Here is a 16848-nt window from a genome sequence, read left to right as displayed (position 1 = left end):
GCGCTTACATCCTCCCCCCGCCGCTCCCCGGGCCGCACGGCTCGCTTTTCCCCGCCTACCGCTGTTTAATTACACATGCTAATTTATTCCCATATCTCCACGCCCCCACGGCCGCCTTTACGGCAAGCACGTGATTTGCGACAGCGGCGCGGTTTGCGGCGCCTGCTGGGGATGATGGCCGCCCTCAGCTCTGAGGAGTTTTGGGGCCGCTCGGGGGGTTGTTTCCTGCAGAGCGCCGCTCCCTGCGGGCCGGGTGTTTAAAGCTGCGTGTGTTGGGGCGTTTAAAAGGGTTTTAGAGCGGCGGGGGCCGGGCCATGGAGCTCAGCGGGCTGGTGCGGGCCCTGAGGCTGGAGGGGCCGGGGGATGAGCAGCCGCCCCCGGCCGAGCAGGTGCTGCTGCAGCTCGGGCTGCTCCTCTCCCAGGGGCCCGGCGGGGCCGGCGTGCTCAGAGACCTGGGTGTCCTCATTGAGGCTGCGGATGGGCACTGGCTGTTTGGGAGCCGGAGCCCCGCGGCGCTGGGCAAACTGGTGGCTGCACTGGGCGAGCTGGTGGCTGCGCTGAGCGGCCACGCCGCACCCCCAAAGCAGGAGCAAGACGCTGCGGATCTCCCCGGAGAGGACAGCGCGTACGCCACAGCGGCCGAGAGAGCGGCAGATGTTGGCTCGGTGTTTCTGCGTCTCCTTGCGAAGCTGGAAGAGGCCAAGGCACAGGAGTGTCTGGGCGTCCCCGTGGTGGGTCCAATCCTTGGCCGCGTGATGGGGCCCATCTACATCTTCGCCGCGACACACGTTGTGGAGAGGCCCTGGACAAACGCGAGGTCTCAGTCGGTGGCGCAGGAGCTGCTGGCGTCGCTGGTTCGGGCTGCAGACTGCGGGTCGGTGGCTGAATTCCTGCGGGGGAAGGATGAAGATGAGGAGGGGAGGTTTGCAGCTGTGATGGGGATCCTGAAACAGGAGTTGACCAAGTGAGTAGGAAGTGGAATGAAGTGGTGGAGAGGGAGGCGTGTTGGGCTTGTGTCTGTTTAGGAAATACTGAAAACTTTTGGGAAACTGTGTGAGCTCAGACATTACACGACACTAGGTGATAAATATGTGGCCAAGAGCTTCACAGATACCCCATAATGGAAGCAGGGGGGCAATTAATCAGAGCTTAGTGTTGGCTGAGAGGCCCTGATGTGTAGGAAATCAGCATTCATTAACTCCAGCCTTTGCTGAGCTTCTGTTTGTGTTTCCAGAGACACGTGGAAGTGTAACCCTGCCACAAAGTTTGTGTTCTCTTGGACACTGCCTCACGTCACCCGGCCCTGGCTGGGCCGTTACCTGGAGCGTGTCCTCCCACCCTCGCTGCTCATCTCAGATGACTACCGGGAGGAGAATAAGATCCTGGGTGTGCGCTGCCTGCATCATATCATTCTCAACGTGGTAAGGGATCTGAGGAATTGGATCCCCTTCTGGGCAGTATTTGAAGGAACAAACCTGTTGGGATTCCCGACTTGTAAGCCTGGTTCTGCTGTTAACCTGGCGATTCTGCTTCATCCTCCACCCTGGCCCTGAGTGTGTTGGTGTGCGTAGCTCTTCCAGCTGTTAACACGAAGCAGAGAACTGCTTTGCCACCTTTAGAACTCAGCTGATTCACGTATCAGCCTGACGACAGTTTGCAGAGCAGGATATTAAAGTAATGCCTGTGGAACTGCAAAAACGCAGCTGGCGAGGGGAGGGATAGCGGCTGCTCCTGTGCGTGGCGGGCTTTAACCTGCAGTTATTGTAGCACCTGCTCCCACCGTCTTGTCAGCAAAATTCCTAATGTGGAGTATGTGCGAGGGTTGGTGTGGTTTGGATTTTTCTTTCTTTAATAAGACCTGGGTTTCCGAAGGCTGTTGTCTTTTATTAAGTCAGGTGGGTGTTGAATGCGATGCCCAGGAATAATGTTCTGTTCTCTGTTGCTGTAGCCAGCTGCTGATCTGTGCCAGTTCAACAGGGCTCAGGTCGTGTATCACGCCCTGTACAACCACCTCTATTCACGAGAGGCCCCTCTCATCCAGGTAGGATGGTTTTAATCTTGCTCACGATATTACTTACCAGCCCCACGAGGCAGCGGCAGAGGCAGAACCTTTTTCCTCACAGACAATCCAGTCAGGCTGTTAGTATCTGCTGCCTGTGGCCAAGAGACAAAGTAATTTGGTAAAATCTCAAAAGTGGAGGGAAGATCTCTTGCCTCCTGCCCTTCCCAGGTGGCAGCCTGGCTGAAGAGGGCTGGTAACGGGTAGTAAAAGCTGTGGGCGGTCAGCAGGGTTGGAGCTCACTGGTGTTTTGGAGAGAACACCAGCAGGATTGCCCAGATTTCCCGTCTCACACCGAACCAGACCGTGCTGCTGTGCCTGCTGGACCTGCTGCCCATCCTGGAGAGAGCACGGCGGCAGCAGAAGCTGCCCAGGCCCACGACCGCCTGCGACGAGGTGCTGCAGCTGGTTCTGACGCACATGGAGGCCGAGCATCGCCTGGCGCTGCGGCGGGTGTACGCCAAGGCCCTGCCGGCCTTTGTGCGGAGGTGAGAGTGGTGATCGCAGCCCCGCGGGGATCCGCTGTGCTCTTGGTCTGGATCTCCCTGCTCAGCGTGTGTCTCTACACCTTGGCAGGCTTGGGATCCTGATCGCGCGGCACCTGAAGAGGCTGGAGCGCGTTATCCTGGGGTATCTGGAAGTCTGTGATGGGCCTGAGGAAGAAGCGCGACTGGGAATACTGGAGACGCTGCAGTGCACCATAGAGCACGCTTGGCCCAGGTACCACTCCGGGGGTGAAAGACGCTATAGAATGCATTTGCTGAATGCTGAGAGCCAGAGTTACTGTTGCTTGAGAAAAAGGCCCTGAAATCTTAAGGGAGAACCTGTCACAGGGAGGAATCACTGGCATTACTGCTTTGCTGAAAAACCTGCCCCCAAAATTAAGCTGGGTCCTCATTTTGATCTGTCTTCTGCCTGTTCTAGAAGAATCAACATGGCTAAAAGCAAAATCTCTGCTCTCTGCGTGGCAGAGCTGTGGAGTAAGCCCCGCGTTTCCCAGGAATGAGGCGTTCGGGGCCCGTGCCCTCCCTCTGACGGGCACAAGGAATGCGGCGGCTTCTTCAGCCTCATCAGTTGCTTGTCTTAAAGCAGCTGCAATCCTGCTCCACGCAAACAGCAGTCCTGCCTGAAGTACCTGGGAGCTGCTGAGCGAGGCTGTGCTTTCCCCCGGCTCTAGAGGGTTTGTGTTGCTGTTTCCCTCTGCAGAATGCCGTGCAGGCTCCCTGTGCTCCTCAAAGCCCTGCTGAGGATGATGTGGGACGTACACACTGACCGAGGTTCCACGCCAGAGCCGGTGAAAGCTGCTTTGCTCCAGGGAGCCACCCAGTGCCTCATCCTGCTGGATCGCTGCTCCGAAGGGCAGGTGAAGGTGAGTTGGGACCCTTAGAACGGGCAACATGGGGCATCCCAGAGCCCATGGGCTTCCTCAGGCCAAAAGGGTTTAGAAAGCATCAGTTTCCACCACCCCAGCATCACTGCTTGACTTGATAGGTGACTAGATAAATATCAACATATATATGTGTATATATACATATGGTTTGTATTATTCTCTTCTGCCAGACAGCTGGGGTGGGTTGGTAGCACCACGAACCTGAGGTGGATATTGATGCCTTTGTTTCAGGTCCTGCTGGAAGGTGTGTACAGCAGCTGCGAGGAGAACCGCGTCCGGGTATGCCTCAGACAAGTGCGAGAGAATGCGTGAGGCCTGGCTGATCCAATGCTCACCTTGCTTTTTGTACAGTAAAATATTTTTTTATTTATTTAAAGTTACTGTCTTTCTCATCCCACCCCTTTTAGCCCCGTAACTCCCCCAAACACGACAGAGTTGTGTGTTCCCCTGGCCACAGGTGGGCTCCTCCAGCTTCGGAACCAGCAGCAGTGCCCCCAGTCCGGGTTCCTCCCCACACAGCCCGAGCTGAGCCTGGTCTGGTTTTAGAGGTCAGGAGTCGTCTCCCTTCAAACTGTGCTTCATTCAGGACTTGTGCAAACCTGCTGCAGTTGCCTGGGGTCAGGACAGAAACCCTTCTTTTCTTAAGGAAAATTATTAGTCTAAAGTATGGGAAATGGCGTAGTTACTGAGGGTCCTGTGCAGAGTGGTGGAAGCTGGAAGGAGCTTCTCGTGACAAGTCTGGAGTCCCGTCACTCAGCACAAAATGTGAGTTCAGGAAGGAGTCAGGCTGCTTTTGTTTTGGTGGCTGGCTCTGTTTCTTTCTCATATTCTATTTCGATGTAGGGGCGTTTTCTTCTGGCTGGTCCTTTCAGGGGAGTTTTCCCCTTCGCTTTGGAGCGAGAGGCTTTCTTCTCTACTTCTTCCTCTTCTTCCTGCTCCTCTTCGCTACTTGTCTCCAACTTATCCATGTCCTGAGAGGCAAGAATGACATCAAAGCAAGCTGTAGAACTAAACCTCCTCTTTCAGGCCGACAGTTTAAATCTGGTGTTTCACCTACCTCAAAGTCGCTGAGGTCACTGTCCTCTGCTTCCACAAACTCTCTTTTATCCACGTCCTGTAAGAAATAAAGCCAGCAGCAGTCAGTACATGCACGCTGAGCACAACACGGCATCACGACTCGCAGTGGAAGAGCCATCAAAGCCACCGCTTGTACATACACACTTTTCTGAGGTCACCTCTCCGAATTTCATCTTCTCACCCCACCATTCACACTACAGTGCCCCGCACCCAGTCAGGGAGGGATTAACTGTGGTGCCATGGCTGAAAGCATTACCTCCTCATCATCTTCTTCCTTCTCTGCGTCGGACTCGCTCTCGCTTTCTGCCTCTTGCTGCTGCAGAGCTTTGTCAAAGGCGTGGATGGGGAAGTTGTAAATGTCTCCGTACTGAAAAGGAAAATGTGGATTTTTCTGTCAGTCACAGGAGGAAGGCAGCCGAGGTGCTACCAAACCAGGCTGAACTTGTGGCTCAGCCCCTTCCCTAATTCTGAAGCACAGAAAACGAGGGGTTCTGCGTTTTGGGGAAGCACTTTTCCAGCAGCGATCCTTACCGTGTCCTGTTTCAGTCTTTCCAGTAGTTCCTTCTCGATGGCGTTATCCAGCTGAGCGGCAATCAGGGCTTTCTCCTGATGGAGCAGAGAGGGGCCGTGTCAGTTCTTTGAAAGACACGCGGAACAGAGGGAATAGAGGGGAGATTAACAAAAGGCTGATGTTACCTCTCTTCTCTTCTCTCGCCTTTCAATCTTTCTGCGTAAAGGAACGAGCTTCCTCCTGCAGAGAACAACAGTGAATCCGTCAGCCTCTCATGTAGCAGATGAGCAAGTTTCAGGGCAACAAGCAGCACTTAGGTTAGTTTAAGTGCGTTTATACACGCAGACTACACTGCGGTTTGGTCCATTTCAGCCAGGTTCATTTACAAGCTCTGCCTAAACCAGCGTCGCATCACTTACTGTCGCTTGAGCGTCAGCTTGCGGATGCGGATGAGGTACTGTGTGATCTTGGTGAAGCGCTGCTTGCACTTGTGCCGGAGGAACCGCGGCCAGTAGATGAGGTTCTCGTCAATCTCCTCCAGTGCCTTCTCATAGTTCTTGCTTAGCAAGACCTGGATTTAGAGGGAAAAGAGTTGAACTACGGAGCAGTGATGAAGTGGGGACACATCTGTGCTTGGGGGCAGTCCCGGCGCTCCCCGCGCATTACATCAGAGTGCACTTCGTTAGCGATCTCATTAACTCACCCGCTCCCAGAGTCGACGGGGAAAAGCCGCCCGCTCTATCGTCTTCATGTACAGGTAACACCGACCTAAAGCAAAGGGGAACGTGATCCCGGGAGAGGGGCTGAGCGTGTCTGTGACAGCGGGGGATGCTCGGGGTGCCCTCGGGCAGGGGGTCTTTGTCCCCTCCCCATACAGGGGACATCTCACCTTTCTCCTCCCTGACGGTCGCATACTGGCTGTTGGCCAGCGGGCAGGAGGAGCGGTTGCACAGCCCCGTCAGGTTGTACTCATTGCGGCAGAAATTCTGGGTTTTTGTCCTGGAAAGGAGAGGTGAGATAAAGCAGCAATGGGGGAGACACCCCACTGTGCCCCTCACATGTGGCCGTGGTGACACAGGGACCAGGGACACCCACATTTGTCCCTCCCGTGCCTGTCACTGCTGAAGTGCCCTGCACCCCCAACCCGGGAGCGCTCAGCCCCCCAAAAAACTCACGTTATCTTGTAGGAGCAGAACTGCCTGTTCCCCAGCGTGTCCCAGATCACCTGCGGGTGACAAAGAGGGGGTGACACACGCTGCCACCCCACCTCCCGCAGCCCCTGGTGAGGCTCTATGGAGGGGACACCCCCACAAAGCCTGGGGTCCCCTCTCCGCACGCGGGGACATCCCGGCTGCTGTCACAGCCCCGCTTACACCCCCGGGTCTGTGTCCCCCCTCCCAGGGTTGGGGACACGGGGACTCCCCGCCACGTGTTGGGGGACGCGCCCCGGCCGGACGCAACCGGCCCAACGGCGGAGCGGGCACGGGGCGGGGGGGACGGAACCGAATCAATGGGCGGAACCGAATCAATGGGCGGAACCGAATCAACGGGCGGAACCGACTCACGTCGTCCGAGTGCATCGTGCTGCCGCGCGGCCATCGCCGGAAGGGGCGGGGCCCGGCGCGCTCTCGCGAGAGCGGCGGCACCGGAAGGCAAGGGGCGCGGTCGGGGTGTCATGGCGGCGGCCGGGGCGGCTCTGCGTGGGTGAATAAACGTGTGGAACGTTAATCCCGGAGGGTGTCGTAGCTCGTTGCCGGTGCGCGCCGCTGAGGGAGCCGTGTCGGGTGCGCTGTCCCCGGGTGGCCCCGTCCCGGCGCTGGGCGAAGCGTGTCCTTGGCGTGGGGCAGCGGGGGCGGCTGAGGGGCTCCGATCTTCTCCGATCCTCTCCGATCCTCTTCTCCGAACGTCTCCGAACTTCTCCGATCCGCTTCTCCGAACTTTTCCGAACTTTTTTCCGAACTTCTCCGATCCTCTCCGATCTTCTTCTCGAACTTCTCCGAACTTCTCCGAACGTTTCCGAACTTCTCCGAACTTCTCCGAACGTTTTCTCCGATCTTCTCCGAACTTGCCCGATCCTCTTCTCCGAACTCCTCCGAACTTCTCCGATCTTCTTCTCCGAACTTCTCCGATCTTCTTCTCCGAACTTCTCCGATCTTCTTCTCCGAACTTCTCCGAACTTCTCCATCCCGCTCCGTCCTTCTCCCCTGTGCTTGTGACGATGGGAGGTAGCAGCAGTGATGGAGACAGAGGGCTATTAATCCCGGTATTAACCCCGTTAATTAACATGCAGACCCACGATGTTTAATTTCAAGCCACAGAAGCTGTGAGAGAAACGTTTCTCTGCAGGTTCTTTCCCCAAGGGGGTAAAACTGTTTTCTCCACTGCTGCCAAGAGCCCCCTTGTCTCCTGTGTGCCCCCAAGCTGCAGACCTGTTAATATCGCCGTTAATGCGCTCAAATAATCTGTGTTTTATTCAGCAGGGTGGGTAGAAACATGGGGTCGTTTGGTGCAAAAATTGCAACCTAATTCTTCACTCAGAGCAGAGAAACTCCGTCAGCATCACTGGCGCCGCAGGTAACTTATTAATTAATAAGCCTGAGGTGCCGGTGCTGGAGGGAGCTGCCAGGTTGGGAGGTGTGAGCAGCGAAGTGATGCTGGCTGAGGTGCTGGGGGGGTTGGCTGGTGCGACCCCCTGGTCTGGTGCTCGCAGGGGTGGGTTTCTGAGCAACCAGCCCCTGGGCACGCTGCGGGGTTGGAACTAAACAGGGAGGTGCGCTGTGGGGTTGAGAATAAATCCCCAAAGAGAACAGCTCGCTGCTTTTCCTTCCATCACAGAAAGCAAAGACATTTTCCCTTTTATTCTTGGCAAAGCGGGGAAACAGGTGGGGGATAAAAATAACCAGGTTTTTGAGAACGGGCTTAGCATTAGTCACTTCCAGCCAGCCTAAGAAATATAATTTCACCTTATGCGTGTGGAGCGCGGGGCGATGGGCCCGCAGTAGGTGTGGGGTTGTCTGACAACAGCCATTTATGACCTTCGGTAATGAGTCATAAGGTACCGAATCTTGATGAACTGTGATTATCCTCCTATTTCCCCGCTGGCAAGTGCATCTGCATCATGCGACTCCAGAGCGGTGAATCATCTGGGCTTTCTGGCTGCTCAGTCAAGACAGAAACGAGTTTATCTTATAAACTGCCAACAGTGGAACCGGAGAAGTTGTTAAGTTTGAGGTTTCAGTGGAAAAAATGAGATCACAGGAATTTTCACCAATACTTCCATAGTTAATTTGATACTTCCATTACTTCACTCTCTTTTACTTAACTCTACCGCACTTCTGCAGGCTGTGATGCTCAATAATTATTGTTAACAGTGCGGCTGCTCTCGCTCTGAATGCGTGACCAGGAAATTGCAAAAGGGCAATTAAATCACTTTATTGTACCTCCCACTGCAGTGGGTCAGGATCACCAAGGCAGCCGCTTCCCCCGGCTTGGTGAGGCACAGGGATTTCTGAAATCGCTGTTATTTGCTGGTCGTCACAAGGGATCTGACCAGCTTTGTTGGCCGAGTCTGTGTCTAAGAGTCTAAAACTGCTTTCAGCCTTATTTCTGCCTGAATTTCTTCAAAGAAATTAATTTAATGGATGTTGGAATGGACACACAAGCAGCTGTAAGTAGCAGATAAACATCACAAAACATGAAGCTGTATTGAGACAGCAAAGAACATTTATTTGAACTGTCTTTAGGGGAGCGTGGAACACGTTGGCAGGACAGTGGCCTCGTTATCGAGGGGCTGGCGTTGGCACAGACGGAGGGGGCTCTGTTGGCACCGCGAGGTTAGGTAGAACCCGAAATCCTGGGGTTTTTGGACACTAAAACATCCACATTCTGTCAACATAATGAAGCTTCAAACCAGGACACGTGTCCTCGCGCTCACTATTCCACATTTTCTGCTTCCACATCACTGTCGTCTGTGAGTGGGAAATGACGAAGGGTTTTCTGAGCGATGTAGCTTTGGGTTTGCACGGGGCAGTCCTGGCCTAGGATGGCCTGGGGAAAGGAGAGAGGAAATCACGCATCAGTAAAAATGGTGATTAATCTGCATAGTTAACAGGAGCATTACTGCTTTTACAGAACGCCAAAGCAGCCAACAACTTTTGCCGTAGCTCCAGACTTTTCTGGGTTCATTGTCTGAGTTTTTTGTCCCTTTTTTGAGGGCAGAGTAGAGCCCAAAAGGGAACACGTAATCCCTGGAAAATTTGTTCTAATCTCCCCCTCAGTCTCTGGATTCTCAATCCCCAATACTTTAAGGGGATAAAGTATATTTCAACTCACCATCTTCTCCTCCTTAGCAGGGGGGTTGCGCAGGTACCAGCAGAGAGGAGCGTAAGCAATATTGATAACGCCGATGATGATCATCAGCCAGGGGAACCCAACAGCTCGTACGATCGCACCGCCTGTGGCCGGACCTGATGATTTAAAGGTTAAAAAAAGCTGAGATGACAGAGCAAACGGTGCCGTCCCGGTTTGCGGGGGTCTGTAAATCCACGGCGAGCGGGTTGCAGACTCGGTGCTGGCTGCTTGCAGCGGACGGTGGGTGGAGGAGAGGGAGCAGTGAACCGAGATACACACTGAGTACGTCACCCCGTGAGTAAGTTCCTCGTACCGATGGCGAAGCCCATGCAGAAGGCGACGTCAGCGATGGCGTAGACGTTGCCGTAGACGGAGGTGTGGCGCAGGTCCACGAGGTGACCCATGGTGGGCATCATGGAGGAGTCCACCATCCCTGCCCAAAGCCAGAGGGACGCGCTGGCTCATCGCGGGGCTGCGCGGGAGCCGGGTCGCACAGCCCGGACACCGAGTCCTTACCTATGGCAAAGCCCAGCCCGGCGTTGGGGACAATCAGCCCGTAAATATTTGTGGCCAGAGGTACCTTTGAGAGGAGAGAGACGGGTTGTGTGTGAGGCCAGAGAAACTTTGTGACCTTCACATCAACCTGTGAAACCGATAGACCTGTCCAACCACTGACGCTCTGACCGCTGGGCACATAACCCCGTCTCGGTCCTGACTTGTACAGAAAGGTCTCAAAATTGTCTCGTGCTACTTACACACAGGAGACTGATTCCCACCACGGCCATGCCGATGAGGGAGCACAGCCACCTGCAAGGAGCCCACGGGTAGGAGAGGGTGGATGTTCTCAGCCCCAGGTGTGATTCATGTGGAAAGCACAGGGCTGGGGTGGCCTGAAATCTCTGCCTTCCACTTACCGGCCCATTCGGGTGGCCAGAAGCCCGAAGAGATTGGTGCCGATGAGGTAGGATATGCTGGCCGGGAGGAACGCCATCCCTGAGGGAGAGAGCAGAAAAAAGCCCGTGTCATCCCTAAGAAAATACAGGGGGTCTGCAAAAATGATCGCTAACTGCCTCCCGTTTGGAGAATATCATGAGCCAGGCCTGTCCATGCCCTGTAGAAGGGTGGGGGTCCCTCTCTGAAGACGCAGGGAGGCACAGAAATTGTGTTTGCTTTTGGAGGGGGGAAACTGAGGCATAGAGAGGTGCAGTGATTCACCCGCAAGCTCTGGGAGACAATCAGAAGCTCAATGCGGAACTTTTTTGTCCCCACTGCTTTAACAAACTCATCCTGCTCTCCTGTCATAGTTTCTTCCTCTTCCACTTTTCTCCCCTTGCCATCTGCTTTTCACATAATAAAGAAAGAGGAATAAAATAACTGCTTAAGTAAAAAGCTTAGGGATCATTATGTAGTCCAAATTAAATATTTGCACTGTTTGCTGATCTACCAGTTGTTTATTTTTAATATACTCTCCCACCAACTATAAATAAAACCCATCAGCTCCATTTCACTAAGACGACTTCCTTATTGAAACACACTGATTTTTGTTTAATTTTCTCTCCTCTCTGTAACAGCTACAGAACACTGTTAATCCTGCAGGTTTAGTCCAAGCTCCTCTGGGCTTTTTTTTTCCAGAGCTACGGGAGCGAGCAAAGCGAAGCATAAAGAAGCCCTTTGAGTTTGTGAGACGGCTGGCTGGCAGGTTGAACTGTGTCTAAACCCAAACTGCTCTCAAATCTCAGGCACCTGAAAACCTGGTGAATAATTTTGGGGTTTTCTTTGATGTCAACTGACCTCCGGGTCCTGCTAAGTCACCTCAAAGGTTCAGCGGTGCCGGGAGCAGCCCTGAGGGCGTTTCTCAGCCTGTGACATTGGTGGCCGTCCCTTCTCCCCACTGCCAGCAGCCTTGGGACGCTGCTTTCCCCTCGCCCATCCTTCTCCATCTCGTGAGAAGCATCATAGGCTCTTACCGGGGAGAGTAACTGGATTAGGAGCTCTCAGCCCTCCTGCTCCCAGCCTGCAATTCAATTTGGGATCTAAGTGCAGCCTGCGGCACCCCCCGGGTCATTCCTCAGCCAGTTGGGTTTTATAACAATTAGTTTTTATTTTCGTAGCGAACACAATGTTATCTCCAGCTCACATTTTCTAGGCAGCTGGTAATTGGCACGTACCATCCCGTCCTGCCTGGGACTCTCTAAATGGGCTCGTTTTACTCAGAGCTGCCTCTGCAAAACCCATCTGGCTGCCAGGATTCCAGCCCGGCACGAGCCCATTATCTGCCCTGCAGAAGATGGGATTCGACAGGCTTCCCGTGCGCGAAACAGCCTTTCTTCCTCCGTTATTGCTCTTATGGGGAGCCTGATTCTATACAATTTTTCCAATAATAGAGAGAAGCACATTGTCTGGCTGCCACTGAGGACATTGCCAGCTGAAATTGGAGCAACACGCAGCCTGGGATCACTCACTCTGTGCGGGTGAGGATATATGTTTTCTTCTTTTTTAGAGCGATACAAGAGATTATTCAATCCACATTGCGGTGCCAAAGCAGGGCCAGTTCTAGCTGAACTGTATCGAGCGTTTGGGAGCGAAGGACGCAAAGCACGACACCTACCGAGCTGCCATTTCGGGGAGCACATGGTTCGCATCATCCAGATGGGCAAGGTGGGCTCCAGCATGGCCACCCCCATGTTGGAGAAGCAGAGGGCTCCTGTTGGGAGAGAGGAAAGGAGAAATGCTCCAGTTTAGCCACTTTCTGCTGCTGTTTCAAGCAGGGGCGAGTGAACGTCAGTATCAGGAGGCGGAGGTGTGTGCTGCCGCCCGCCCGTACCTGCAGCCACCAGGATGAAGGGGTCTCGCAGGAGGGTGACCAGCGATGTCCCTCTGGTGCTCTGTGGGATGGCAAAGGGGGGGAAACATCGGCTGAGATCCCCCTGTGCACTCGCACCCGTCCCCAGCTCAGCCCTCGGCTGCGCGGAGCTCCTGCTTCAGTCACACCGGCTCACATCTGCACACATCTGTGCATGCACATCTGTACAAACACACCCGTACTCACCTCGGGGGAGATCCTGGAGGGCTGCAGAATGCAGAGCTGCAAAGCTGGGAAGTAAACACTGAATTTTAGCTTATTTCTGCGGGCGGCATCACTTCAAGCTGCATTTCCCTCTGGCTTTTCCTTCAGCTCGACCCCTTCCATGGGCAGAGCCCCCTGGGGACGCTGTGACTGCATTTGGGGACATGGTTCAAGCGGGTGGAGGGACAGGGGGGTCCCAGCGCCGCTCCTGTGGGAGGGAGCAGCAAAACTCCCTGAAGGGGACTGTGTTAGAAAGGTTTTGTCAACCGAATAACAAACGCTCCCCATCAGGCTGCCAGCTGGAGCATGACGGGAATGAGATGTGGAAAAGAATAGGATTAAAAAAGAAAGTTTCACGTGCATGGGACCTGTGTTTCATTTTCCAAAAGCTCTTTTGTGCTTCATTAAAGATGTCTCGCAGTACATCTGGGCAAAGATGGTAACTGTGACTATAATTTAATTAGCTTAATACTTCCCAGTAAAAACGCACATTTCTGCTATCTGGACCTTCCTCTTGTGGCCTGCAGCGGCAACACAGCCACGGCAGAAGAACAGGAGCACCATTTATGCTGGCAAAGCCTAATTCCTTTGTGGCACAGTGAAGAGGCAGCAGATAAGTATGCCTTTTACACAGAATTCACAGTTCAAAGAGCTTTACTGAATGTGCTATTCAAGCCATTAAATCAATCAAGGGGTTTATTAAGTAATGAGGGACTAATTCTTACTGCGTTGCTGTCAGTCAGCTGGTGGTAGGAAACGTATGATTTAGCAATAACGGAATAACCAACGCTGATGATATTACCCGTGTTGTATTAATCTGCCTTTTCCATCACACAAGGCCTGGGAGATTCTACATCTACGTCTACATTTAAATCTTTTCCCGTGACTTTTTTTTTGGGGAGGGATGGTTAGATTAAACCATTTGGCTTCTCACCTCCGTCCAAGAGAGCCAGGAATGCCAGGACCAGGAAAGGAGATGATTTCCCCACGAATTCGTACATCACGCTCCCAAAGGGAGCCCCGACTGCAAGGGAAAGGGCCGTGTCACCCTGTGGCCGTGTCACCCCACCCAGGAGGTGACGGCCAGCGGAGCTCTGGAGATGCTGTGGATGCAAACCCCGCTGGAAGAAGGATTCCTTACTCAGCACACCCAAGGCCAAGCCTCCAAGCGCGATCCCCATGGCGTTGCCCCTCTCCAGGTCGTCGGTGTAGACACTGGCCAGCATGCCCAAGCCTGGGGGCAGGAAAAGCAGAGGTGTGGGGTGGCTGGGACCACGGGTTGGGGTTTATCTGCTTTGGGGGGTTTATCTGCTCACCGGGGTGCACCAGCTGCACCCACCTTGCTGGTGCAGCGAGGAGGAGGAGTTCGGCACCGAGGAAGGCACTCGGTGCATCCCTGTGGCTGGTTATTCATAACTGAGCCCAGACAAGGGCAGCTGATGCAGAGCCTGAGATGCAGCTAAAATATTTACCTGCGACAGATGAGAAGGAGGAGCCGACGCCTTGGAGGGCTCGGGCGATGAACAGCAAGGTGTAGGAGCCGGCGAACGCAAACACTGCGGGGAAGGAGAGAGACGGCATCAGGCAGAAGTGCAGACTCGGTGTCAAAACCCCGCAGGAGGTCACAGCGGCTCTGCTTGCACCAGTTTGGGTGCTGGAGGGTGCTGGGTGCCGCTCGTCCTTTCTTGTCACCGATTTCTGAGACCGGTTGCTCTGCTCTCGCTCCCCTCTCCTGCACAGGGACGGTGGTGCAGGCAACGCCAAAGTGTTTTCCCCAGAGCGAAGGACGATACTCACTGACTGTGGAGATGAACATGATGATGAACCCGATGAACATGGGGATGTGGTATCCTATCCTGGAATGGGAAGCAAGAGGCACCGTCTCAGGGAGGATTCCTCACCCAGCTGCAGAGCTGGTGTCCCTGCGGGCTGGTGAGCATCTCCTGGACATGGGATGTGCCCGTGAGTGCAGCCCGGGGAAGCACCCGGTGTCTCGGTGCCCCCAGATGATCCTGTAAAGCTCACCCAGGGGCACGACTGTTGTTTTAGCAACTCATCTGCCCACCCTGAGCGGGCAGAGAGAAGTCCAGGTCCCCTCACCCGTCTGCCAGAGACAAAGACAACCTCGGGGCAGAAAATCTCAACGACATATCCATAGCAAGGTGGAAGTCTGTCTTTGTTTATTTGATAGTTATTGATATTAAACAGCATCTGTCTGCGCCTGAGGAGAGCATTAGTGAGGCGTATGTTGTACTGTAAACTTACAGGCTTTTAGAAAAGGTAGAATTTATGCTTCTTTTGATGCATATATCCTCCCCCTTGCTATTTTACCCCCCCGGTTGCTGTGATTCTGTGACCGCAGGGGCTGCACGTGTGCAGCACAGACCTTTGCTGCTCGGCTGCCTGTATTTCATTAGCAGCAGGAGCTGCCTGGCCCTGCAGAGCTGCACCCCAGGACAAGCCCGGCTCTCTGACCCACCTGTTGGTCAGGACACCCACGGCCGGGTTGACCAGCAGCTGTACCAGAGCCTTGGAGGCGAACAACAGCCCCACGCGGACGTTTTCGTTGGCGAGGAACTCCTGGCCCTCCGGGCAGCCGCTGGGCTGGGGGGGGCTCCTGGCGGGGGGCTGCAGCGGGCGGCTGCTCCCTGTCCCGTGTTCCAGCTCCGTGGGGCTGATGGAGCCCGAGATGGGCAGCGTGGTGGTGTCAAAAGAGGAGAACACGGAGGAGAAAGGAGGAACCTTCAAGGCTGGAGGAGCCGGCTCAGTCCAGGCTGGGACAACGGAGCTGTTGGCTCCTTCGTATTCTGTTGTATAAAGGAAGGTGGGGATGATCGGTACTGGAAGAAAAGGCAGGGAAGGGATTAATTAGTGATTTTACTCCATTTTCTGGCTCAGCCCACAGCTGAACTGAGTGGTGCTGGCCAGATGCTGGTGTCCTGGAAGCTCCCGGCTCCCTCCCCACGGCTCTCCCTGTGTGTGGATCCTGCCAGCATCGACCGGAGACCAACCGAGGAGCTGAAACCCCGAGGTGGCACCCGAAAAAGCCGATGAGAGCCGCACACCGTACCCACGACTGTCAGCAGCATGTTGTCCAGCAGCAGCGCTACGAACACCACCACCAGCACCAGCCTCCGCGACGCCCGTCCCGCCGCCAGCCGCTGCCAGGGTGTGCGATGGGCACCCGGGGACATGGCGAGGACCTGGAGCTCAGCTGGGTCCTGCTGGGTCCCGATCTTCAGGGCTGAAGGTCTCCTGGAGCCTTTAAAGAAACCACTCCTGGTTACAGCCTCCCACAGCTTCTCCCTGGAGAAAGCAGCTCCTGAGGTCACTTCGTGGTTGTGTCCTCCAAGAGCTGGGTGCTCTTCTCTAGGAGCTGGGACCACCAGCTTGGGTGGTTTTGGTTTGGTTTGGGTTTTTTGGTTGGAAAAGCCCCTCAAGATCGAGTCCAACCATTCCCCCACCCCTGGCACTACCCCATGTCCCTGAGAACCTCATCTCCGTCTGTCCAGCCCCTCCAGGGATGGTGACTCCAGCACTGCCCTGGGCAGCCTGTTCCAACGCCCCACAGCCCTTTGGGGAAGAAATTGTTCCCAAGATCCAACCTCAGCCTCTCCTGAGGCCGGTTCCTCTCCTCCTATCATTTGCTGTGAGACCGTGGGTTTATCCAGCCTGTATTTAAAATTGCAGACGGAGTGCTCTAATCCATTTCCATTCTCCTGAGACATCTTGTACCTGCTCCAAGGCATCATTTAAGTCTTCTTTGAAAGACTCAAAGCACAGATCAAGCCAGTAGTTTATCTGCAGTAATCTCTACATGTTTTATTCCATGTTTGTTCTTTGGAGATTAAATTAGGTCTCAAAGGAAATTCATTTACCTTACATGTCTTTTCATTTGACCTAATTGAAATGTCACGGTGAGATACAGGACTTAAAGCCCACTATACGTGATTAAGATCAGGGCTTCAGAGGGACTGTGAGAATATTGCTTGCTCATTTGCACTGAAAATATCGGTCAGAAGTTTGCACTAAACCAACCAAACAATTAGCCATTTACTTTCTTATAGCTCATAGGCACTTCAGAGGGCAAGTGGCAAAATGGATGGAACCGAGTCTGAACTGCCGCTCTTTCTAATACTCCTGTGGTTTCCTGAAATCCCAGCCAATGCTATTTATCAATTTCTAACAACAACGAAAAAAAGGCAAACTGTCCAAACCCCCATCATTGAATATGAGTGCCACGCAGGTCACTTAGTGGGGAAACAGGGATGGTTTCTCACTGCGCCCCCAAGTAGTAGCGAAGACCAAATAATAGAATTAATGCAAAAGAAGATAGACACAGATATATAGATATGCAAAAATTAGGAAGCATAGACAATAAAGACATGTAGATT

At 54.0% G+C, this 16848-nt stretch overlaps 3 protein-coding genes across 3 annotated transcripts; 1 reads left to right on the top strand and 2 right to left on the bottom strand.

Annotated features, from left to right (window-relative positions):
• The first annotated feature begins 138 nt into the window (after positions 1 to 138).
• TTI2 (TELO2 interacting protein 2) lies at positions 139 to 3819 on the top strand. The gene is made up of 7 exons (XM_065651482.1): positions 139 to 964; positions 1235 to 1421; positions 1949 to 2041; positions 2363 to 2547; positions 2636 to 2779; positions 3266 to 3428; positions 3681 to 3819. The coding sequence occupies exons 1-7, from the start codon at positions 315 to 317 to the stop codon at positions 3759 to 3761; spliced, it is 1503 nt and encodes a 500-aa protein (XP_065507554.1). The 5' UTR covers positions 139 to 314; the 3' UTR covers positions 3762 to 3819.
• On the bottom strand, positions 3790 to 6670 carry MAK16 (MAK16 homolog). Its single transcript, XM_065651484.1, has 10 exons — positions 6603 to 6670; positions 6213 to 6262; positions 5927 to 6036; positions 5741 to 5805; positions 5457 to 5608; positions 5223 to 5277; positions 5058 to 5132; positions 4783 to 4893; positions 4507 to 4563; positions 3790 to 4420 (listed from the first exon to the last, which is right to left on the bottom strand). The coding sequence occupies exons 1-10, from the start codon at positions 6615 to 6617 to the stop codon at positions 4232 to 4234; spliced, it is 879 nt and encodes a 292-aa protein (XP_065507556.1). The 5' UTR covers positions 6618 to 6670; the 3' UTR covers positions 3790 to 4231.
• A 2300-nt stretch (positions 6671 to 8970) lies between these two features.
• SLC18A1 (solute carrier family 18 member A1) lies at positions 8971 to 15648 on the bottom strand. Its single transcript, XM_065651483.1, has 15 exons — positions 15525 to 15648; positions 14934 to 15294; positions 14252 to 14310; positions 13927 to 14010; positions 13596 to 13688; positions 13389 to 13478; positions 12437 to 12480; positions 12212 to 12272; positions 11996 to 12091; positions 10302 to 10380; positions 10143 to 10194; positions 9904 to 9967; positions 9701 to 9820; positions 9370 to 9503; positions 8971 to 9084 (listed from the first exon to the last, which is right to left on the bottom strand). Exons 1-15 carry the CDS (start codon positions 15646 to 15648, stop codon positions 8971 to 8973), a joined length of 1575 nt encoding a protein of 524 aa, XP_065507555.1.
• Positions 15649 to 16848: the final 1200 nt, after the last annotated feature.

Source organism: Caloenas nicobarica, chromosome 25 (assembly GCF_036013445.1).
Source record: "Caloenas nicobarica isolate bCalNic1 chromosome 25, bCalNic1.hap1, whole genome shotgun sequence".
NCBI lineage: Eukaryota > Metazoa > Chordata > Aves > Columbiformes > Columbidae > Caloenas > Caloenas nicobarica.
The sequence above is the reverse complement of the archived record's forward strand: the minus strand, read 5'-3'. Positions and strand labels throughout refer to the sequence as shown.

Bases quoted from the DNA above. Each gene is read 5' to 3' on its own strand.
- TTI2 (XM_065651482.1), top strand. From the start codon at position 315: ATGGAGCTCAGCGGGCTGGTGCGGGCCCTGAGGCTGGAGGGGCCGGGG. The intron at 2,780-3,265 runs GTACCACTCCGG...TTCCCTCTGCAG, and splicing joins ATAGAGCACGCTTGGCCCAG to AATGCCGTGCAGGCTCCCTG. The intron at 3,429-3,680 runs GTGAGTTGGGAC...CCTTTGTTTCAG, and splicing joins GCTCCGAAGGGCAGGTGAAG to GTCCTGCTGGAAGGTGTGTA.
- SLC18A1 (XM_065651483.1), bottom strand. From the start codon at position 15,648: ATGTCCCCGGGTGCCCATCGCACACCCTGGCAGCGGCTGGCGGCGGGA. The intron at 13,689-13,926 runs GTAAATATTTTA...TCCTGCCCCCAG, and splicing joins CTCCTTCTCATCTGTCGCAG to GCTTGGGCATGCTGGCCAGT. The intron at 12,273-12,436 runs GTGAGTACGGGT...GCCATCCCACAG, and splicing joins CCTCCAGGATCTCCCCCGAG to AGCACCAGAGGGACATCGCT.
- MAK16 (XM_065651484.1), bottom strand. The intron at 5,806-5,926 runs GTGAGATGTCCC...CCTTTGCTTTAG, and splicing joins GACCGTCAGGGAGGAGAAAG to GTCGGTGTTACCTGTACATG. The intron at 5,609-5,740 runs GTGAGTTAATGA...CTCTAAATCCAG, and splicing joins CCCGTCGACTCTGGGAGCGG to GTCTTGCTAAGCAAGAACTA.